Genomic DNA, 16,707 nt, shown 5'->3' with positions numbered 1-16,707 from the left:
AATATAATACAGAGGTTAAGTCATATAAATCACACCAACTCTTGCTTTTTACCTTTTTCCTACTCAGAAAAGGCTATCTTCCTCATCTATTGATCTTAATTACATTACCATCTAAAACTGTAAATTTTATGGGCTATTTCCCAATGACTTGGGTTAATACCATCTTATCTTTCTGAAAATCTATGATGCAGCAAATTATATAACTTGACACTGAGTTTCTTTATTAATTCATGTCTTTTATTTGTATCACTCTAAATGGTAAATGAATGTTTTAAAAATAGGGATTATATATCACATTTCTTTTTCATACTCTATAGATCCCACGATATTACAGTTACACACTGATACCAGAACTGAGGAAGAGAAAAAGAAAATGAAAAAGTGGCTAGAAATAACTGGATGCAGGATGAAGTTAAGGCAAAAACTGGATCCCACACTTTGTAAGATCCAAGTGTTATTTTTATATATTCCATATCTCAACTGGCTGTCAACAGTGAAGACATTTCATGTGATGTCATGCTCTCTTTGGTAGACTCCAGATTCCTTATCTATTTTGGGTCAATAGGAAGCGATGGGATACTTACTTATTTTCCTGATCTATGGATATTTCTATCATATAATACAGAGAAAAGTTTCCAAAGATTGAAAAACATAGTACCTTTTCTCAATTTCTAAAGTCATCCATTGATATTGTAGTTTGAGGTTTAAAAAAAATTGTGAAAATTTAAAATAAAAGATGTGAAATATTTATCTCAAAATATCATTTCCAGTGGCGCCTGGGTGGCACAGTGGGTTAAAGCCTCTGCCTTCAGCTCAGGTCATGATCCCAGGGTCCTGGGATGGAGCCCCACATCAGGCTTTCTGCTCCATGGGGAGCCTGCTTCCTCCTCTCTCTCTGCCTGCCTCTCTATCTACTTGTGATCTCTGTCAAATAAATAAATAAAATATTTTTTAAAATATCATTTCCATAAAACCTGACAAAAGGCAAACTATATATTTCAGCAACATTAAACATAGGGTATATCTTTAAAATTTGACAAAGCTTATCAGTGATTTACAGTTCTTCAACTTACCCAAACAAATTGGGATTGGATAATTCCATCTTCTTACAGGTCCAGGCATACATGTGATGTGAGAATGACCCTACATAAAAAAGATGCAGTTCAGTACACATTTTAAAAAGACTAAATTAAACATAACACAGTGAGCAGTCATTATAAAAATAAAATATATATTATCATTTTTCATATTTTTAAACTTTGGCTAGAATTCTCAGTATAACTTGAAATAATAAAGTTAATTATATACCTTGTGATAAAATGTAAAAAGTGACATGGTCCTGGTAGAAAAACTAAGACTCCTAATCACATCAGAATTATGCTTTTTAAACTTAACATTTTTTCACTGAAACATATTCTACTGGGATATTTCAATGATTATGTGAGTGAAATGACCATATATATAAATATTTATAATAAATTTCAATAATATTCAAGGTAAAATACGGTAAAGAATAATTTAAAAATACTTCATAAAATATTAAAATGAGTCAATTAAGATATATTAAATTTTAAACTGAAATATAAAGTCCAGAAATATCGGATTGTACTTCTGAGACTAGTAATTTATAATGAAATGTTAAAGACTATAAATCATCAATTTTTAATTTTACTTTCTCTAAGGAACCTATTTATTAAACATATGAAATAGTCGCTGCCTCTTTTTTTGTTTTTTCTCAGTTACTTAATAGGTCAATTCTTTTTTTTTTTAAGATTTTATTTATTTATTTATTTGAGGAAGAATGAGTGAGAGAGAGCATGAGTGAGGAGAAGGTCAGAGGGAGATGCAGACTCCCCAAGGAGCTGGGAGCCCGATGCAGGACTCGATGCTGGAAGTCTGGGATCATGACCTGAGCCAAAGGCAGTTGCTCAACCAACTGAGCCACCCAGGCGCCCATTAGGTCAATTCTTTAGAGAGATTTTTATGGAACCATAAATTTGAGACCCTCTAACATATATTTCTGATTGATTTTCACTAACTTCAAAAATTTATTTTCATGGTAATTTCATTTAATGTTCTAATTAGCACTTTGTTTTTATTTTCAAATCCTAAAGATCCAAGAGTAGAGTTGGTACATCCTATTTGAACAGAGAGAAAATTGTAAAGTAAAGATTAATTTTGATTCAAAAATAATTTCTGGTTACTTGCGAACAAAGAATATTTAGTCTATTCTAGTAATTTCTCTCATGAGTATGTTTTATGGGCAAATTGAATAACTTTTGGCTTAAGGCTACAGTATACAGTTTGAAGTCAATATTGTTTTAAAACTTTTGGATTATCAGTCATCACTCCATTAAAATATTCTGAAAAAGCAATGCAAATCCAAACTATAATTTAAAAATAGCCTTACCTGTAGAGAATATCCTTGATCACACTGAAAGGATACTACATCACCAACCATATATCTGTCTCCAATTTTCATTCCACTGCTAGGAGTTTGTGGTTCAGGACAGGAGTCCAAACCAATTGCTGAGAACATGTAAAGATATTAGCATAAGTAACTTTTAAATAATGAATGCTTAAATTATGCATATTAAATTACCAAAATTGAATGGTGGTGTCATTAAAACTAGATTTTTACATTGGGGACATTAGGAATGTTCTGTGAGTACTATTTAAATGTGAATAAGATTTAACTATGGTTGTTAAAAGCAATGTGCTTTGGAACCGTACCATAGAACTGTTCTTTGAATTTTCATGGCATCAACCATTAAATAATGTTGTGATTACACTTAAAGTCTTTTCTAACTCACAGTCTAAATGCCTTCTATTAGGGGCACGTGGGTGGCTCAGTGGGTTAAAGCATCTGCCTTCAGATCAGGTCATGATCCCAGGGTCCTGGGATGGAGCCCCACATTGGGCTCTCTGCTCAGTGGGGAGCTTGCTTCCCTTCCTCTCTCTCTGCCTGCTTCTCTATCTACTTGTGATCTCTGTCTGTCAAATAAATAAAAATCGTAAAATTAAAAAATAAATGTCTTCTACTATAAAATAAAAATTAAAAATTCCTAAAAAGAAAATCCCTTAAGGAATAAAACAATAATTTATTTTGAGAGTAATATAAAATTATATTCATAAAATATGCTTAATAAAATACTAAAAATTTTTTGCTATTTTGTCCGTATCACCTGGTTCCTTCTTCTTTCATACAAAATGGTCTTTTAATTTATGAGACATAGTGTGAGGTACTCATTACAGTAATTTTTTAAAATATTTTATTTATTTATTGGACAGAGAGATAAAGAGCACAAGTAAGCAGAATGGCAGGCAGAGGAAGAGGGAGGAGTAGACTCCTGGCTGAGCAAGGAGCCAGATGCAGGGCTTGATCCCAGGATGTTGGGATCATGACCTCAGCAGAAGGCAGCCACTTAACTGACTGAGCCACCGGGTGTTCCACATGTAAAAGTTTTTAAATGTATTTTTTTTAAGATTTTATTTATTTATTTGACACACAGAGAGAGAAATCACAAGTAGGTGGGGGGGCAGGCTCCCCACTGAGCAGAGAGCATGATTCAGGACTCAATCCCAGGACCCTGAGACCATGACCAGAACCCAAGGCAGAGGCCCAACCCACTGAGCCACCCAGGAGCCCTTAAATGTATTTTTAAGTAAGATTTTTTTCTCAGAGAGAAAAAAAAAAAAGAAGAAGAAGAAGATTTGTTCTCCAAATACATTATAATCGCAAAGGAGAAAAATGTAGTTTATTGAGACCTGAAATGTTTAGGTGACACTTGAAATCAGTTATTTCTGAAGAAGAGATAATTCCAGAATTCAAAACACTTCCATTATTTTTACATTAACAATATACTTTTCAACATAAGAGAATAAAAGCATACTAAATATAAGTTTTTTTCCTAAAATGATTTAAAGTCTGAAAAAATTGATTTTTTTGCCAAAAGATTTTGAAAAATATATTTTTATTAAGAAATTTTTTATCCTCAATAAAATCTAATGTTTTTTATTCAATTATTTGTGGTTCACATTAGAAGATAATCTAATGTATATTTAAACTATGGCAGAAAATAGTCATCCCTCCAAAATCATCATATATATTCATTTCATGAAAAATATATTAAAAACTGAATCCTAAAGAATTACAATACTTCAGACATTCTTTAGTCCTTGATATTTCCCTCTGATGAATGCTCTCTTAGCACCACTTTCTACATTCTTCATGGTGCTTAACATAAATAATGAAAAAATAACTGTAATTAGTTGTTCAATATTTATTTCCCCTATGAGAATTGAAACTCCTTAAGGGCAGCTTAGAGCACAGCATCTTAAGGAAGCATTCAATTAACATTGGTTGATTGGATAAATGAATAGTATGAAAAAGAACATGAATCTCTACTTTGATAACTTCTTAATAAATACTAGTGTCTAGCTCTGCAAATGGAAGATACTTTCTCTGTCTAATAATACAATGTTCAGAGTAGCTAAAAATCATTCCAAATTAGGTCATATTTAAGGATAGAAAATGACATAAAAGTACTAACGATAGAATTATGATTAGGTCAGAAAGGAAGACAGGGAAGAAGAGTAAACTGGACATTTGGAAATGCATTTGAAGCAGCCCTAGAGGACGTTAGGGAAGTCTATGGATTGGAGTTCCAACACTTAGGGTTCAATTAACTAAGTCTCTAACCATACATAAGGCCTCATATTTCTTGAGGGTTTTGTAATCTTGAATGTATGGACCTAGGCAAGGTAAGTCACCATTGTTACCTACCTTTAACATTTTAACGGTTAATGTCTCACTTCCTCAGCTAGATTTTGAGATCTAAAAGTGATAGAAACTTATTTTTGTTTTAATCCCATCTAATACCCAGTAATGGGACTTACACAATAAATTTATCTGATTTCAAAAGCCTGTTTCAGGTATTAATGAGTATCCTAAAAGAGTGATTTATGATATAAACATGTATGTTTTATAAATAAGAGAAGAGAAGAAGAGGATCTTATAAATAAGATTTCACCTTCCTTTGGTACAATCTTGATGTTTGGGGAGTTAGTATTCCCTTATGGGTTTCTCCCACTGGCTAACTGGTTATTTAAAAAAAAAAAAAAAAAAGGAAAATTAAAAAAATATATATTACATTTATTACTCTTTACCACTAAGGTCATTCTTGCAGTCATTCTTACTGAGAAGGCCAAATTTTGTACACATTCATTTTTCTTTTCTTTCTATCAAGTACTCCATTCAGGGTCATATACACAGAAAACTATTAATATGCAGAAGTGATGATTTCTTTTTCTGGGAGGAGAACAAATAAAACTATGGTACAGTGATGACTATAAAATATTGAGAGCCTCATTTTTAAGTGAGGCTTACACATAATATATACTGACATAGTAAAATATTTTAAAAGTTTTAACTTTAAAAATGTGATATAAAACGCCTGGGATGCCTAGGTGGCACAATTAGTTGAGCGTCAGACTCTTGGTTTTGGCTCAGGTCGTGATCCCAGTGTCCTGGCTCTGCTCAGCAGAGTCTGGAGTTTCTTTCTCACTCATCCTCTGCCCCCCCCCCCCCACGCAACCATGCATGTGCTCTCTCTCCCTCTCTCTCTCAAACAAAATAAATCTTAAAATAAAATAAAAATGTGATTTAAAACTCTATAAACTCTATAAACTACAGAATAGCAATTTTGTAAGTCAAAGATTTTTGTATACATATTATCACAGAGAAAAATGAGCAAAAGAAAATATGCCAAATATTAGCATAGGCTATAGTCCTTGGTTATGAGATTATTGGTGATTTATATGCCTTTCCTTGTATTTTTCTGAATTTACAGAATTTTTATAATGAACATGAATTAATTTTATAAATAATAACATCACTGATCTACTAGGTAAATAATTACTAGCAGAGAACTTGGGGGTATAAGAACATACTCCCTTCTATTGTTGAAGATGACACTGAGTTGGACCAGCTAATCTGTTGAATATGATTATTCCAGGGAAGAAAGTAAGGTGACGAGATAGTCAGATAAGAAGTCACTGATGGCCTCTCTCATTTTTGTGCAATCAATTATTTTTGTACATTAAGGAAAATAAAACAGAAATATCTAAAAATCTTGCAGTTCCTATTTTACATTTTTATATAAAAAAATAAACTCTAGGGTGCCCAGGGGGCTCAGTCAGTTAAGTATTCAACTCTTGACTTTGGATCAGATCATGATCTTGGGGTCATGAGACAGAGCCTGCGTTGGGCTGGGTGTAGAGCCTGCTTAAGATTCTTTGCCCCTCCCACCATCATTTTCTCTCTCCCTCTCTCTCCCTCTCTAAAAACAATTTAAAATAGATAAACACATAAAAAAAACTGCCATTTAATGGCAGTTTTAAGGCAGCCAGGCTTATTGTGGTGATTACTCATAATTACAAAAATGTTGAATCCCTATGTTATACATCTGAAACTCATATAATCTTGTATGTCAACTATGATTCAAAAAATTTGTAAGGTGTTTTTTAATAATTATTTTCACTTCTTCATAAGTAATAAAATCAATAGGTTATTTGTAAGAATCAGCAAAAAAGAGAGAAATTTTGTAAAAATGTTGAAAAGTATGCTCTCCTGATTAACCAAGGCAATCAAAATATTTAGTCATTTTCAGTTTTATGAGTGTCAATTTTGGTGTTGGCAATCAAAGATATGCTCTGGGTGAATTTTTTTAATGGAAATTGGATCAATTAATCTGCTGTTGTAGCCAAAAACAAACAGAAATGAGTCCAGGGACAAATCCACATCAAAAATTGCAAAGAGTTATGACTGTTGTCAAATTAGTGCAGGCAATCACCCTGAATGAAAATACTGAAACCTCAGTTCTTCACATTTCCAGCTTTTATTTATAACCATTTATTTATAACCAAAAACTGTTCTTTCCAGTTCTGTTCATAAGGCAATCAATCTGCAGTGCAAATGTTCTTAATCAGATCATTTATATCTGATCATTCTGATTATATATATATATGTATATTACTTTCCAGTATGCCATAATGATTTTAATGAGTCTTTGATGCTTTGAGAGAGGCAGAGAGCAAGAAGAAGAAAGCTTCATTACTTAAGACTCCCTGTAACATTGTTTTGTAAAAGGAAAACCTCCTTCACAAATTTAATATCAAAATCTACGTATTTGGTGATGGGCAATAAGGAGGGCACGTTATGCAATGAGCCTTGGGTGTTATATGCAACTAATGAATCACTGAACATTATATATCAAAAACTAATGATGTACTATAGGTTGGCTAATTGAATTTAAATAGAAAAAAAATCTATTTATTAATTTATTGAAAATAATGACCAAAATATTGCATCTGTATACATGTAAGAAAGGAACAGGAATTGAATCATGTGTCTTTGCACAAAGGTAGTGTTCTGTAGGAGTGACGATATTATTTTTTAAATATTTTACAGGTCTTCAATTATAAATTTTCCTCTAACTAATGGACTTAAGGTAACAATTATTTCTTTCTTTTAAGATTTATTTATTTATTTTAGAGAGAGAGGGAGAGTGCAAGCAAGCTGAGGGAGGGGCAGAGGGAGAGAGAAAATCCTGAAGCCGACTTTGCACTGAGCACAGAGCTGACAGAGAGCACAATCCCTTGACTCTGAGATCATAACTTGAGCCAAAACCAAGAGCCAGCCACTCAGCCAACTGCACCACTGAGGTACTCCAGGATTACTATTATTGCTATCTTTGTTATATATGAGTTTTGTTTTTTGTTTTTGTTTTTTAAGATTTATTTATTATTTATTTTTAAGAAGAAAGAGAGAGAGAGAGAGGTGAACATGGGGGAAGGGCAGAGGGAGAGAGAGAATCATTAAGCAGACTTCTTGCTGAGCAAGGGAGCCTGATCCAGGGCTCAATCCCAAAACCTTGAGATTATGACCTGAAGGAAATCAAGAGTCCGCTGCTTAACAGAATGAGCCACCCTGGTACTCCCATAAGAGGGCGTTTTTTTTTTTTTTTTCTTAAGATTTTATTTATTTATTTGACAGAGATGGAGAGAGAGAGTACAAGTGTGGGGGCAGAAGGGCAGAAGGAGGGAGAGAAGCAGGTTTCCCGCTGAGCAGAGAGCCTGACATGGGACTTGATCCCAGGACCCTGGGATAATGACCTGAGCCAAACGAAGATATTTAACCTACTGAGCCACCCAGGTGTCCCATGAGTTTTTAAAATATGCTAGAATTGTCATTTGGCATTCCACATTTATTATTATAAGATAATAATTTTTAGAAAAACAGACAAGTTGGTGACAATCAAAGGGTAAATTCAACATAAGCTCATCTACTAGCTTGAGAAAAAACTCCAATGGCAAACACGTAGACTTTTTTGCTGATAATATATTTTGAATTAATTAATTAATCCAATATACAGATATTTTTTTAATACCTATTATGTAACAGGTAACTTGGATAATTGTAAGTTTTTTCAGAAGAACAATTCTGACTTAATAGTCACTGATGGGCAACAGTGGTTTAGGAACATGTTGTGGTGGCAGATTTAGCTCACATTTACCTTGATCCTTAAATTTTTACTTACTTTACTTGTTCTTACCTCAATTAACATTTAACATAGCATTACTTGGAATAATTAATTGAATATTCAGTAATAGAAACTACTCAAATTTTAGTCTACAGTTTAATGCTAAGTTAAATGATAACAATGTTAAATAGACTCTGATATCTTAAGCAATTACTATATACCTATTGTATATTCTGTATCATGTTATAAGCCAGAAATGCAAAGATTGGTTAGGGACATTAACAACTTTGCTCTAAAGAAACTCTTAAGGAAGCAGGAGTGGAGACTGGTTTAAAAGATTACAGGTAGTAGAAAAATTACAGTAAGTGAAGGACATCCTTTGTGAAAATAATTATTTCATAAAGAATAACTCTACTAAAAAGAATAAAAGGAGTGGCAAACTAGGAAACAAACTCTTTAAAAAAAATTATTTGTTCTTTATGAGGGAGAGAGAGAGAGAGCATAAGCAGGGGAAGGAGCAGAGGAAGAGGGACAAGCAAACAGCTGAGTGCAGAGCCTGACTTAGAGCTTGATCTCAAGGACCCTGAGAAACCAAGTTTGCCGTTTAACCAACTGAACCACCCAGATACCCCAGAAAGCAGACTTTTAACAGTAAAGAACAAACTGAAGGTTCCTGGAGAGGAGGGGGGAGGTGAATGGTTAAACAGGGGAGGGAACTTGTGATGAGCACTGGGTGTCTATGGAAGTGATGAATCACTAAACTCTATACCTGAAATTACTATTACACTGTATGTTAGGTAATTGGAATTTAGATAAAAACTTGAAAAAGAAAAGACATTGAAAATGGATAACAATCCATGTAATAAAAATAAAAAAGCATAACCTTACTAAAAAAGTATATATTTTACCAACTCATAATAATGAGGGGTAAGGTGAATGTGATACGCTGGTAGACAAGGCAGCATGTTCAATGAACTTTTAAGCGAGTTTTCCTTCTTTTATGGAAAAGAGGGGGAGTGGTTTTTTTGGGAAAGGCATCAAGAAATGAAGCTGAAAGGGAGAAAGAATATACATTGTGAACTGTTTTATAATCTTAATCAATGTAGGAAATTGTATTTTTTTTCTGTGGGCATAGAAGGAAAATTTCAAAGTTATTAAGAACACAATCTTTATCTGCCTCTTGGCTCCACTACTTTCTTGATCTTTTTGGTAATGCCTGAAATGATTTCTTTGATTCAATTCCTTCATCTGCTAAATGGGATGTAGAAATACTGACTTGATAGGAATATTGCAATGGTTAAAGAAAACAAGATATACATAATGGTTAAAATAGTGGCAGGGACATAGTAACTAACATTATTTAGTGGTTTTAACCATGGAAGTGAGGTGTCATTTAGCATTCTAGATAAAGGATAGTTTTTTCTGTTGCCATGAGAGTATGTTTCTGTATGTTTAAGATCAATAGATTTACATACATACTCCAGGAATATAAAGAAAAGAAAATATGTAAAAAGTAATATAAAGTGCCAAGAACTTAAGTACCTTGAAGTCTTTGACCCAAAATAAAAAGCTTCTTATATAAGCTAAAATATTACTGGTTTAACTGAGAGAAAAACCAAGAGACCAGGATCAATGATCTTAGTTCAAGATACAGCTAGAGAAAGTTTTGTAATACAAAACTACAATGTTTCCAGAATTCAGGAATTTAGGTGGAAACCATTTCTAAGTCAATACCACAAAGAGGTAAAAATTCAATGCAATGATCACAAAATATATTTTGATTCAAAGAAAAAAGGAAACTATGATAAAAATAATGGCCTTATAGGATTAAGGAGTAAGATGTGTTTGCAAAATCAATTACACTTGTTTGCATTTAATATATTCTGTTAATGGCAATCAAAATTAGAAATGACAAATATTAATAATTTAATTTGAGCAGGAGATGTTTCTACAATTAACATTTTATGAGATGATGTGCATAAACGAGTTAGAACAAGAAAATTAGTTTAAGTAAAAATATAATTAATCTTAAAATCACTATTTTTCTCAAATAATCAATTATTAAATTAGCCCAAGGGAGGAAACCATTTTTAGGGATTATAAAAATAAACTCATTAAGACCTAATGCATTATCTCTTAAGCATATTGCTCAAGGATGGAAAGCAGTAAAATAACTATTGTACTGATTTGAATCTTTTGTTATTTATAAGCTAGAGTTAAATGAATACATGTCTAGGCATTTACTATTTTATGACAACTTTTATACTTTGTGGTATTCAGACCAGCCCTTCAACTAATAAGCAGAAAGGAAAGATATTTTTGGACCACCTGTGTTTTCCCAGGATTTATAGCAAAATTATTGGTGGTATATATACCATGAGTGTTCTCAAGTTTAGGAGGATAGAAAAATATATTCATTATGGTAACATGGACCTTCGTGCTCCTCCGAGTGCTGTGTCCTAAGATTTTTGAGTGCCCTTCCTTAAATTTGGAAATACAATTACTACATGTAGTTTGCCCTTTTAAAACAAGCACGTTTGCATAAGTTCAAAACCAAAAGCTGTTCACTGATTTATAGATGCTCCACTGTCCCTCTAGAATTTTCCATTAGTGAGATACAAATGTGTAGGGCAATAAATTTAAGGAAATGTGAAGGAAATTACATATTCATATTACAATCAAATTGTCATCCCAAAACTGTTAATGATAAAGATCTAACAGAACCAAATGTCAGAGCAACTAGAAATTATAAGATCTCTTTGTGGAAGCTTACTCACAATGGATATATTTAAGGACATTTCATGCACAAGGGACATTTTTCCTAGCAAAATATACATTTATGCAAGCCATACAGTTACAACCAGGATCATATTTGTCAAAAACAAACAAACAAAAAAACATAAATTGTCAATTTACAAATGAATTCCCACTTTCCAGTGCTCTTGAGGATTAGAAGACAGATAAATTTGACACATTATATGTTAGAAAAAAATATATTAACTCAAAGCAGATGTATCTATTCACATGATTACCAGCACACATTCCCAACACCAAAAAATGAGGTAGTTTTATGTAAGCTTATGATAACTCATGTCAGAAAATAGCAAAATACTAATAAGAATCTCAACTAATGTTTTAATTTTTATTTACTGAGAGAGAAAAATGTATCCTCTAAACTTCTTGTCTTAGTTTTCCTCATGGTTGCTAGGGAAAATTATCTTCTACTCTGTCTGCCTGTTTTCTCTTCAATATTCAATCCCTTTTGTTATTAACAGAAAGCAAAATTTTTTTTTTCTTACTCTTTCCATTAATATAGACTACCTGTTTATATCAGGTAATTTGTTAGAATCTGTTAGCACAATATCAATATAAGAGGGCACTTGGGTGGCTAAGTGTATTAAACCTCTGCCTTAGGCTCAGGTCATGATCTCAGGGCCCTGGGATCGAGTCCCACACTGAGCTCTCTGCTCAGCAGGGGCTTAGGTAAAAGAAGGTTAAGAGGGCACCTGGGTTGCTCAATGGGTTAAGCCTCTGCCTTCAGCTCAGGTAATGATCTCAGGGAACTGGGATCAAGTCCTGCATTGGGCTCTCTGCTCAGCAGGGGGCCTGGTTCCTTCTCTCTCTGCCTGCCTCTCTGCCTACTTGTGATCTCTCTCTGTCAAATAAATAAATAAAATATTTTAAAAAAAATTAATATAGGACATTAAAGTGTCAGGAAAAAAAGCAATGGAATAATGGGCATTAAGGACGGTATGTGAGGTTATAAACACTGGGTATTTTACACAACTGATGAATCACTGAACACTACATATGAAACTGAAAAAAAACAAAAGGAAAGAAAGAGAGAAAAAGATTCTAAATTTATATTACTGCCTAGCTTTGTGTGTCTTTAATTTAGAAAAATTGCCCTGATTCAATTCACTTATGGACCAACTATGGCCTCCAACAGAGCATAATTTGAGCACCATGACTATAAATATTCAAAATATACACACACACACACACACAATAAATATGATATCCATTTGCTGTATTTTCTTATTTTGCAAGCACCATATGTGCCTTCTATACCAATTTCATTCTTTAAATTATGTACTTAATACTGACGTTACCACTAGTTAAATTAGGAAATACTTTTGGTTCCTAGATCCCACTGTAAGTTGTAAGGTCTAATTACTACAGATAAATAAAAGTGGTTCTGTTGATCCTGGTTTATTAATTCAATAGCTAAGATCTAAAAAATCAAAGAAAAACCCTAAGGAATTAAAAGTCCAGCTCTCCAAAGGAATAAAGCAAGGTTGTGATTATAGGAAGTGGTATGATTTAAAATAAAAACCAAAACAAAAGACCAGAAACCCAACAACCGTTCTCTACTCCTCCCTCTCTCTCATCTCCAACATCTAACCAGCCACAAACTTTACACAAGCATAATAACCTACTTCAGATTTTCTCATGTAAACTATTGCAATCCCTTGCTTTAGGCCTATTCTCTTCCTGCAGTGCATTTTCCATTTTCCAAAATAGAAGGGCCCTTCAAAAATTCAAAAGTAAACATGTTACTCTACAAATTGAAATCTTTGAGTATGTCTCCAAGAAAGTATCTGTCGCCTCCTTAGTCTAATCTTTCAGCACTTAAAATACCATTTGACAATTGTAGCCACATTGGGTTTGTCTCATCAGCAGTAGAAGATGATCTTTATTGAGAGTTTACTATGGACCAGGCATTTTTATAAACACTTTCACATGGATGATCTCATTTAATTCTGAAGAAATATTTCAGATTAGGTGTTATCATTATCCCATATCACAGATAAGGAAACTGAGTTTTTAAGGAACTTGAGGAATGGCCTCCACTGTCAGTAAACCCTAACAGATTTGATCACTACCTTCTTTGTGTAATCCCCTAAATTATACAAGATGTCGTTATATTTCGGTGATTGTGAGAGTAATCTTGGAAGGGTGGTGAAAGTGCAAATGTGTGGCTGAATCTCAGAAACACTGACTTGAACTTCTGGGGTAGGGCTTTATCTAGACTGTTTAATGAAACTTCAATGACTATAATGCACATTTATCTCAGAAGTACCAACATACATAACAATACAAAAAAAGTTTACATTGTAATTTTGCACTTGTTTGCATGTCCTTACAATTAGTCTGCAGGATTTTAGGGCTAGATATTATGCAAATTTGTAGCACTTACACCTAGAAATTATATCTGGTAATTAGTAAGTACTTGACAAACATTTGATGCATACACAAGTGGTTTTGTTCTTATATTTAGAAAGAAATACTGAGATGGAAAATCATGGGAAGAAACTATAAGGACTATAATATTGTGGTCAGAACTGCTTGCTCCAGTATCAAATTCTCTGAAATGTTTATCTACCTCTACTATTTACTGACTTTAAAAATATGTAGGTATGAGCTTCTTACCTATAAATTAGAATTAAAAATAGTACCTGCCTCAAGATTATTGGGAAAATTAAATAAAGATATATCTATAAAATATTTATACTATATTTGACATATATTGAACACTTGAAAGAAATGTTAACTTTTTGGGGCACCTGGGGGGCTTAGTCAGTTAAGCAACCTGCCTTGGTTCAGGTCCTGATCTCATAGTCCTGGGATGGAGCCCCAAGTGGGACTCTCAGTAGGGAGTCACTTCTCCCTCTCCCTCTGCTCCTCTACCCACTTGTGCATGCTCTCTCTCTCCCTCTCTCTCAAATAAATAAAACCTTAGAAAAATGTTAACTTTCTGATGACATAATGATAACAATATAATGATTACAATAAACATGATGAAAGTATTGTTAATTTGCTGTCAAAGAACCTAAGCAGTCGTTCAAATGCTTATGGTTTATATGGCTCTTTTTCTTTTTATTGTGTTCTGTTAGTCACCATACAATACATTATTAGTTTTTGATCTCATACAAATGGCTGCTTATACTACAGATATCCCACACTTTGAAAACCATCATGGATAGACAAGCAAATGTGAGCCTCAAATATCAGTATTTACCAAATTACGAAATTTGCCTCAAATATTTTAAAAGGCAAAAGCATATGAAAAAGTTTAGCCCAGTTATGTAGAAATCTTCTTTAAAAATATAGACTAACACAGAAAACGAAGTGGTACAAAAACAATTTATTTTCTAACTTTAAAAATGTAGTTTTTGTTTCGTTTTGTTTTGTTTTTAAGGCCAGTCTTTCTTCTTTAATAAATAATGAACAAAACAACCTATTAGAAACTGACATGGCTGGTGCAACTGGTTTGTTGGCTATCAGAACTCTGAGCTGCTTGAGATATCAGCCAGTCATAATGTACAATCATTCAAACTAGTATAACTACATAAATTTACAATTACCTTCTTTAGATAAATGTAGCTACTTTTTTTTTTCAATTTTCTAGAAAATACTGAGGATGAAAATACAAAAATATAACATAGTGTTGCACAATATCAGAAATAAATGATATAAAATACACTGCCCTCAAGTAGCTTAACATTCATTGAAAAATACTTCGAGAATGCAAATTAAAATCAATTACCTAAACAGTCATAATTGCAATCTACCACACTACCTTATAAGTCAGAGCATGCCATTTCTCTGCTCAAACTTTCTAGTGAGTCCCATTTCAATTAAAGGGGGAAGCTACATCCTTACAATAGCTTACAAGACCACATCTCTCCTTTTCTCAATCACCTAATTTCTTCCTGCACTCACCTCTTTGCTGTTCTTCATACTTATGTTTTAGGGTGTTTATTCTGGCTATCCCCAATACATCTTTTCCTTACATATCAATAAAGCTTATTCTCACACCATGTTCCAACCTGTGCTCAAATGTCACCTTCTCTTGAGGGTCTACCATGACCATCAAAACATCCTCTCCAAAGCCCTAGCATTCTGATCCTTCAACCCTTCATCTATCTTTCTTTTCCAAGATATAATTTATTTACTTATTTATTTATCATTTATTTATTTATTTTTAGAGAGAGAAAGAGTGGGGTGGAGGAAGAGCAGAAGAAGAGAATCCCCACCAAGTGCAGAGCCCATTCCAGGACATGATCCAACAACCTTGAGATCACGACCTCATGTCCTGGGATCATGACATCTAGACTCATCGCTCAACCAAATAAGCCACCCAGGTATCCCCATCTATCTTCTATGGATTTTCACTTTCTGAAGTGCTCTATAGCTTAATAATTTATTATATTTTCCACTTTTTTTCCTCACCTGCTAGACTATAAGCTCTAAGATGAGAGGATATTGTCTTTTTCATTCACAAATGCAAACTATGCCTGACCCACAAATGTTCAGTAAATATTTGCTGAATTAGTAAATTCATAGGCATTGAGGGAGTGAAAGAGAATGATATCAGAATCCAGAAAAAGAAGAAAAACACTTCTAGAATGAAGTGATAAGATCAGTTAGGATTTAGAGTAATACATAAATTAAGAGTTGGGCAGCACGAAAAGAAGAAATGTGGGGCATTCAGATGGAGAAAATGAATGGGAAGAGGAGGAAAGAGGAAACACATGACATATTTAGCAAATAAACAATTACTTAATTTGATTAAATAGGGAAATATTACAAAATACATGTGATAAAAAATGACATATAAAATTACTGTTGGAGTAGGAGGCTAAAGAATGATGCCTTTAATAGGTAATAGGAAAACAATGACATGAAATGATCAAAATGGGCCTTAGAAATAATGAGATCAAGGCATGGGAAGAATAGAATGGGCTCAAGGAACATCAGACTTGTCTGATGTTAATCATAATCATAATAGTCAGGTGCTCCTAAGTTAAAATGTCATGATCTCCAGTTCGAGGAGGAAAAGAGCATTGTAGATAAAAATCAACCTATTTGTCAGAATTTACCTTTCAAGCAAATAAAAATCAAGGCATATCTGCCTAGAAATTATGCCACTGGATAATCTAGAATTTGTTTTCTAAAAGCCTCATATGTGAGTAGGAAAATCAGACAGAGAATATACTCACTTGCTGGAAGGAATCTCAGCCAAATTTCCATTTCCCAAGACAGAGGAACACCTGCCACGTTTCCTGAAACCTTTACTATTTAAAATCATCCTTTAGGAATATAGGAAGAGACTACTTTCTTGGTTAAAAACAAAACAAACAAACTTGAAATCTGTCCT

The 16,707-nt window shown here is 33.3% G+C and overlaps 1 protein-coding gene across 5 annotated transcripts in view; it reads right to left on the bottom strand.

Annotated features, from left to right (window-relative positions):
- CSMD3 (CUB and Sushi multiple domains 3) overlaps nt 1-16,707 on the bottom strand; it is a 1,245,805-nt gene that overhangs the window by 116,790 nt on the left and 1,112,308 nt on the right. For all 5 annotated transcript variants that reach the window (XM_082720053.1, XM_082720054.1, XM_082720055.1 and 2 more), the window contains 2 exons: nt 2,411-2,529; nt 1,074-1,143 (listed from right to left, as the gene is read on the bottom strand). In XM_082720053.1, coding sequence (XP_082576179.1) covers nt 1,074-1,143; nt 2,411-2,529 — 189 coding nt within the window. The remainder of the gene's footprint in view (nt 1-1,073; nt 1,144-2,410; nt 2,530-16,707) is intronic.

Source organism: Mustela nivalis, assembly GCF_964662115.1.
Source record: "Mustela nivalis genome assembly, chromosome: 2".
Classification (NCBI taxonomy): Eukaryota; Metazoa; Chordata; class Mammalia; order Carnivora; family Mustelidae; genus Mustela; species Mustela nivalis.
The sequence above is the reverse complement of the archived record's forward strand: the minus strand, read 5'-3'. Positions and strand labels throughout refer to the sequence as shown.